The following is an 8,552-nucleotide window of genomic DNA, read 5'->3' as shown; positions in this document are numbered from 1 at the left end:
CGCTGTCGCATGATGACGTAGGCCCGTGTCCGTTAGGTGACCTAGAAAAGACGGGAATGGAGTACCAGGCGGAGTATATTATTATACCATGTTAGGTATATCATAATATAGGAATCACGTCAGTTTGTTTAGGTATGTAATGTAGGCAGGTTTATGCGGGACTCAAACTTCGAATGCAAAATTGTCTCTGACATTATAAGAGCTTTTATTTAATGTTAATGACAAACACGCTATGAGTACCTACTGCCTACATTCATATCACCTGCAATATCATTAAAAACACATACATAATTACAAATAAACACATGAATTGATTGAACACAGAAGGTAATAAAAAAATTTGGTCACAGAAACCCCCAATCTAGAATACGTAATGGTCAAAGCCTGATATTTACAAAACCGAACACCGAAACCGAACTGAAATTACTTTAACGCAGCACTAGTGTGTAAAATAGTGCCGACTGATGGACAGATAGAACATGACACAGGTTATTTTCAGCCACAACCGCCACTTCGTGAAATTGCTTTTCATCGATCTGGACATTCCCAATTAACGAGTGCGAATCTGATATTTTCTATAAACTCTATAATTACTAGAGATGCCTCGAATAGTGATTTTGGCCGAATACCGAATAATCGGCCTCTCACTCGGCCGAAGCGCCTAATATTCGGCGACCGAATATTCGGCATAACATGCGAACATTTTGAGTCACGTTAATTATGAAAACTGTTTGCCAACAAAGCACAACGTGTGCTAAGCTTTAACTTTTGTTGCTCAGAACTAGTGAATGTAGTTAGAGTCAATCAAATTATGATATGATAAAAATAAAATTATTTGTAATTAACAAAATGCTCAAAAACAGGGTCTTTGTATTTAACAACTTTCCAAGAAAACATGTTAAAATTAAATATACATAGTGCTTTGCGGTTATTTTTATTGTGTAAAATGTTGTTTTTAGGTAGGTGCAACAGATATTCGGTATTCGGCCGAATAGTAGATAGCATTTGGCCGAATACCGAATAGTTGCCGAATATTCGTGACATCTCTAATAATTACTGTTTCGTATTGTTTGGTCGAAAATAGATTCCTGAATTTCCTGATTCGTGGGTAACAATGGCACATGTTAAATTTAACTTCGTCTGTGTAAATAAAATTGTAGTGGTAATTATAGTGTTCAAATAGTTCGGTACGACATATCATTTGTATGGCGTACCGAACTTTGGGTGCTACCTACTATATGACGCTGACTGTACCAAGCAAGTACAGTCAGCGTCAAATATATTGTAGGAGCCAAAGTGGCCAAATAGTTCTCGACAAGCCTAATAATTATGGTTTATCAATAAATTTAAATCACTTAGCATATAGGTACAATTTCATAAAATTATTAACAAGAAAGATTAAATGCTAAACATACATTAGTTTGAGTAGGTATTTATTAAAAATATTGTGGCAAAATTTCTAATTTGATCAAGAAAAATAAGTCATATCATTAATAGAGATGCCATAAATAGTGGGTTTGGCCGAATACCGAATATTAAGCCACAGGCTCGACGGAACGCTAGTATTCGGCCATTTAGAGTCACATTTATTTGATTTATTGTAAAAATAGTTCCTTACAAGGAACAATGTTTACTTAGATTTAAGTTTTGTTGCTTATAAGTTGTGTATTTAGTCATGCAAAACTGGCCAACGCTGACTGTACGCAATATTCGGCCGGATACCGAATATTCGTCACATAGGCCGAATACGCCGAATACCGAATAATCGTGGCATGTTAGGGAATAAAGTAGGTAAGTAACTTTTACGGCATAATAGTGAACCAGAGGTAAAAAATAACATGGCTTATTTTATTTTTTTTATTGACCTAAAAAATATAACAAGTTGTTGCTAAACGGGCAAGGTTTAAAATGACCTGAGCATGAATGTAGGTATACATTTATTGTCAAGGCTATCATCTCATTCACTTAGCAACATTATGTATATTATAGTTAATTGAAAAATAAATTCACAACCTATACATAGTGGAAGTGCATAAATTATTCAATCACAATAGAATAATTAAGTACTTTCAAAAATAAGGTTGATCAAATTGTTTAGCCTCTAGCCACCCAGAGGCCTATAAAAAGATCTCCCATTCCATTCCAATTTGAATCTTTATTTCAACAAATCAAAATTGCATTCGTCTTGGCAAGTTTTGACGCATAGGCTGCTAGAGGGTAAAGTACTTTCATTTTGTTGATGGCAAGGAGTCAAAAATATACTGAAATAATAAACCAGTTTTAGTACATTGTTTAAAATACTTTTAATTTACTGTGGTACTATGTAACTTATTCTGGAAAATCACCCTTCCCTTTATTAATCCTAATTACCTTGCCTTGCACTTCTCTTGGCACACCATGTCTTTCTGTTAAATGCCGCCTGACAGTAGCCGCCTTTGCATAGGTGGCTCCACATTTATTACACAAGTACACATACATCCTCTCGTGAACATTATTACAATGCGCTAACATCTCACTCCGCAGATAGAATTTACGGGGACATAAACTGCATTGAATAGTTTTCTCATTATGGTAGATGAGATGCTTCTTCCATACAAATCTTCTTCGGAATGTTAAACCACACTTTTCACAAGTGTATGGACGTTCACCAGTGTGTATCCTTTCATGCTCAGTTAGACTAAACTTTCGCGGAGCTTTGTATGGGCACTGGCGGCATTGTAAGTATGGTCCAGTACCATGGACGGACACTTGATGTACTTGTAGCTCAGTAAGTACTGGAAACCCCTTGCCACAATGTTCACAGACAAATCTACACCCATTGTGTCTCTGCATATGATTATCATATGAATGTTTGTTAGCCAAGACTCTGTGGCAAATGTTACAGTTAAACGAGTCTATGTTTTGAAATTTCATTTGTTGTCTTCGAGCGAGTTTTTTATGCCGCTTGAAAGTTTGCTTTTTAAAACTTTTCTTAAATTCCATTGATATATCTGCATATGAGCCTATCAGTTTTTCAATGCGATTCAGAATGACATCTGCCTCTTCTTGTGATTGGGTAGGTTTTTCGTCGGAATAAGGTGGATTACAAACATATTCATCAGAATTATCCGGAAAATTATCACTGAAACTGTCTTGAGACGCAGGTAATTCCATATCCAGATTATCTATTCCAGCGATGTTTTGCATGAATACCTTGGGTTTTACTTCAAGTTTTATGTTAGAACTTGAACACCCTCGCAGATCTTCGTTAGTAAAATAACTTTGAAACATTGCATATTCGACGACTTTTGTTTTGATTTCAGTCTCAGAAAAACACTGATTTGCCAACTTTTTAAGCTGTTTATCACTTGTTTCGCACTTTAGTTTGAAATAAATAGCTTGTTTTAGGGAATATAAACAGTCATTGCACATCAAAGTAGGAAAAACATTGTTAGATTGGATGTCAACACTCGCGAAGGCTAAAATGGCTTTGCCAAAGCAACTTAAGCCGTCAACGCTGGTAAAATCTAATAAAGATACCATGTTTTGCTTATTATTTTGTTTTAAACACACACGACATAAGTGTTTGTATATATTCTCATACTCTTCCATGGTTTCCGAAATAAAATAAAGTGAACATGGAAAATACACAAAATTATTTTTCTTTTCTAAATTCTAATATTATAGTACTGTCACTGTCAATGTCAAACGTCCATGTCAGTCATAGATATATTATACTTAAAGATTACGTCTAAGCGAGCTGTCACTGTGACCACTTTTGTTTAGTGTACGATTAACAATGTGGAAACACCTTGCTGTAGCCATGTCGATAAAGTCATATCGATAAACTGTCGACATTTCTTGCAATTTTAATTTTACTTCAAAGGTTTAACGATACTTAAAATGAACATAAACGCTTTTATTCTTTATTGTGGTTATCAGATCACAATTTTATCGTCACGCCAGGGAACCAAGGGAAAGTTCAGATATTTAATTAAAATACATAAATAAAAATATGTGTTCCGCAATAATAGAATTATTTTATTATATTATAATATAAGTATTCATTAAGGGGGAGGCCTATGTTCAGCAGTGGACGTCTTATGGCTGAGATGATGATGATGATATTCATTATCCATTAGCATTTCAATTATGTTTATGTTTAACGAAGATATTGAAGCTCCAATTAATCGCTATTTCGTTCCGCTGTGTAGCGTTATCGATATATAACATGATTAAAATCGACTTTTAACATCCCTAAAAGAGCACACATATACGTTTTTACGCACACATACACAACCTGTGGCCTATTTTATAAAGCTACAAGTTACAATTTACAAGCGGAAGTCTCGTTCTAACACATAGGGTTAGAAAGAGACTTCCGCTTGTAAATTGTAACTTGTAGCTTTATAAAATAGGCCACCCACTGGTTCCACCGAAAACGATAACACCTTGATTTGATGTCCATCTTGTCAACAGTATGGTTGTCCTTTTTTGACAAACGGCATTTTTAAAAGAGCGAGGAGAGAGAATTGATACTAGTTGCTGCGCCGTCAAAGAGAACAGACAACGTTGGGGCCTTGATGTCAGTTATATGTCATATGTCATTTTTTTAATAATGGAACTTGGGTCCGAAATAGACCTCTATTGCACCTGAGGTTAAAAGTGTTAAAACAATACAAACAAATATATACAAAAATAGTAAGCACTTGTAGCAGGAGATCTAAGGTCCACCACCTTGCATTTTGGAGACAAAGCAAACCGCTTGGAACAGGTGTTCCTGGGGGTGATCTGAGCTGATTAAGCCCGGTTGCCAAGAGGTTCCCCCCAGCTGGTGGGCAGGGGAGGGGGGGTAAAAGTGCCTCCGGCGCGCCTCACTCTAAGCTTTATATCTGCATACATCTCGCAACTATATCAAGTTTGGTGTCTTTTTCGTGTAATTCGAGGATGAAGAATTCAGTTCTGTGACTAAATTTTCACTCACCCATACAAAAAAATCAAGAAATTCAAAATTAAAAAAAATCTTTTAATTTTTTTTTTCGTAAATCCTCTAAAAAATTTAAACTATGAGGATTTGCTCTAGAAAACCTGTGAATAGCCCAGTTATCCTACTATACAGAATAGTAAACTTGTCAAACATTTTTTTTCATAACTCTGTTAAAAAAAATGTTTATTGTCGCGCGGCGTACCTGCTTTGTAAGAGCGGTATGCAGCGTTTAGGATTTTTAAGCATGTTTAGATGATTTCTGATAAGTTGTTATTCTTCTGGTTGTAAATTACATTAATAAATTACTTCTGGAAGTGATATATATACAAATATAAATTAAATATATAAATAAAAATGTTGGGAAAACTTTCGCCAACAGAGTTAAGTATTATAAATGTGATAAAATTAACATTATTATTTGCATGTCTTTTCCATATCTCGGGACCATGGGGTCCCGGACCTTTGGGAGGCGTACGTGGGGACGAAGCCAACAGCGCAGAGGCCCTTTAAGGCACGTTAATCTAAAAGCAAGGGATACATGTGGTGGATACTATCCCCGAACGCACAATGTGATACATCCGGAGATGGTCCCCGCCAGGTGCAAAGACTATTACAGTGCAGCACTTTTGTGCTGCGATGGGAACTAAGGTCATGGGCTATAGATTTGAAAGTTGGATGGACTGGATAATGGGCTATGGGAGAGACTAGCGGACACCTGCCGTGAAAATCAGTCTCAAAATTGTAAATGACAGGTGGTGACTCGCCAACTCATTGAGTGGGCCCCGCAATGGCCGCACGCACAGTGCGACAACAGGGCAACACTTTGGAGTGGCGGTGAGGTTGTCGAGAGGTGAGTCTGCGGTAGCCAGATCCCGGTAATCCGTTCAGCAGGCCGCCGGCGTTATGACATTTTACACTTCCAACCTGGAGCATAGGTCCCGCTCTTGCGACTCCATTCTGGCCGGCCAATCAAGGCAAGCACAGAGGCGAGGGCCAGATGACAGGGCCCTCTGGAATAGGGGTCCGCGGTGTCGTCACTCACCGTCAGCTCGCCACAAGCTGCCCCCGCGGGACATTATTATTATTATTATTGTGGTGTTGTGGGCCTTTGAGTGTCGCATTGACCAGCATTGATCTGTTGTGACGGCCCTTTAAGTTCATTACTAATGCCCGTTGCATCCAGAAAGTTCCAGATTCTTTGGGCCGTAATGTTTTGTACCTCATAGGGTTGCACTACGTGTCGCCCTAGGTAGGTACTTCTTTTTGACATTAGTAGTCCACAAGAACAGAGAATGTGCATTGCAGTCTCCTCTGACTTCTGACAGAACCTGCATGTCGCATCTTGTTTCTTGCCAATTTGAAACATATATGTTTGTTCAACTTGCAGTGTCCAGTCAGTATTCTGGTCACCGCGCAGGTTTTGTGCCTTTTGAGTCTTAAAAGCTCCTTAGCAGTTTTGCTGTTGAACCCTTTGATCAGAGCTTTCGAGTGTTCTTGTCCTTTAACGAACTTCCACCAATCGATTGCTCTCGTTTTTTCTAAGTTGCTGAGCAGAGAATATGCATCTCGTTTTGTGCTTCCACAGAAGGGTTCTGGGCCGACCAGGGGTGTGTCTGCGCCCTTTCTAGCAAGTTCGTCCACTTCTTCGTTTCCGTTAATGTCGGAGTGCCCTGGTACCCATCTAAGTGTAACTTTGTTGGAGTAAACCAGTGCATTTAGGTTTGTTTTACAGTTCTGGACTAGTTTTGAGTTTGACTCAAGGGATTCTAGTGCCCGCGGAGCAGCCTGGCTGTCTGAGTTGATGTAGATAAGCTGGTGTCTTAGGTTTCTATCCAGGTTGATCTCCGCACATTTGTTGACGGCGAAGACTTCTGCCTGGAAGATTGAGGCCAATGTGCCCATGCTGACGCTAGCTCTGAGCTTAGATCTCTCACCATAGATCCCACATCCTACATCATTGCCTTTCTTGGAAGCATCTATATACCAGATGTGGCTTCCCTCTTCGACGTACATTTGGTTGTTGATCCATTTGTCTCTAGGAGGTATTTCTACTGTGTACAGTTTGGTGAGATGACATTCGGTGTGAGCGTCATCAGTGGGCATGCTAAGGGCTCTATTCGCAAAAACCCAGGCCTTTAGATTGGTTAATGCCTGAGAGCGCCATTTTGGCCTGTTTAGTGTGCATATTCTGTAGACGCACTGCTTGGCCTCCTTTTGCACCTGCAAGTGGAGTGGTATGATGTCCAGCAGTGCATCCAGGGCCGCTCCCGGTGTCGAGGAATAGGCGCCTGTTACTGTTAAACAAGCCGTGCGTTGCAGTCTGTTTAGAGTGTCTATTGCTGTCTTTTGGCTGGTTTTGTTACACCAGACTGCGGAGGCTTAGGTGACAATTGGCCTCACTACCGCTGTGTATAACCACATAGCAATTTGGATCTTAAGCTCCATCTTGCTCCTGCCATTCGACAGCATGACCACATGGCCATTTTCACTTTTTGTATAATGTTTCTCAGGTGAGGGTTCCAAGTTAACTTTTGGTCAAAGGTGACCACTAGATACTTGACCTCTGCCGAGAACGGTATTATTTGTCCATTAAGTCTTGGTTTTGTGAGTTTATCGAGCTTCCGTTTCCTTGTGAATGGTTAAATGGCTATTACAGTCTTGCTCGGATTAATGGACAAGTCATTTTCTCTACACCATTTGAATATTGTGTTTAGAGCTCCTTGCATTAGGTTGGATATTGTGTTGAGGCAAGGGCCTTTGACGGTGACTACAAGGTCGTCGGCATATCCTTGTGTATCAAAGTCTTGGCCTGACATGATTGCAAGAAGTTGGTCCACTGCTAGGGTCCATAATAGTGGGGATAAAACGTCTCCTTGTAGGCACCCTTTAGTGGTATAAAATTCATGCTCTATATATAGTATTGATGGTCAGAGTGGCTACTCTGTTTGAGAGCATGCTATGTACCCATCTGGTGGTTTCGTCTACTCCCTTTGATTTCATACCATTGAGTATGGTCTCTGTGGGCGTATTGTCGAAAGCACCTTCAACATCAAGGAACGCACATAGAGCGGTTTGCTTTTCCTCTAGGGTTTTCTGCACCTTGTCAACCTGGTTGAAAATTATTTCGGCGACACGGCGGTTTTTGGCGCACGGCGCGATTTGGTCTATGTTTGGGGACAGATTATAGCCCCTCAGCAACAGCCACCATGCCCTGCCGACTGGGGCTGGTCCAAACAACAAGGTTATTGGGAGCCCATATGGACAAGCCTACCTGCGGCGGCTGCTGCTTGTTTAGAGCTTATTCGTTGCCGCTGCAAAACAAAATGCGCAGGGAGGTGCAACTGCGTTAAAAAAAACCTAAAATGCACAGTCCCATGGGCATGTAATGGTAATTACGAACAATATAATATCTTATTTTAACCCGCAATTTTTGTCAAACATCTCCTATGTTAATTTTATCACATTTATAATACTTAACTCTATTAGCGTAAGTTTTCCCAACATCTTTATTTATATATTTAATTTATATTTGTATATATATCACCACCAGAAGTAATTTATTAATGTAATCTACCACCAGAAGAAT

General features: G+C 39.4%; 1 protein-coding gene across 1 annotated transcript; it reads right to left on the bottom strand.

Moving 5' to 3' along the window:
* Nucleotides 1–1,912: 1,912 nt before the first annotated feature.
* Nucleotides 1,913–3,633, bottom strand: LOC134804274 (zinc finger protein 480-like). The gene has a single exon (XM_063777266.1). It carries the CDS (start codon nucleotides 3,589–3,591, stop codon nucleotides 2,329–2,331), a length of 1,263 nt encoding a protein of 420 aa, XP_063633336.1. The 5' UTR covers nucleotides 3,592–3,633; the 3' UTR covers nucleotides 1,913–2,328.
* Nucleotides 3,634–8,552: the final 4,919 nt, after the last annotated feature.

This window comes from Cydia splendana, chromosome 2, assembly GCF_910591565.1.
Source record: "Cydia splendana chromosome 2, ilCydSple1.2, whole genome shotgun sequence".
Taxonomy (NCBI): Eukaryota; Metazoa; Arthropoda; class Insecta; order Lepidoptera; family Tortricidae; genus Cydia; species Cydia splendana.
This window is presented reverse-complemented; position numbering and strand designations above follow the sequence as displayed.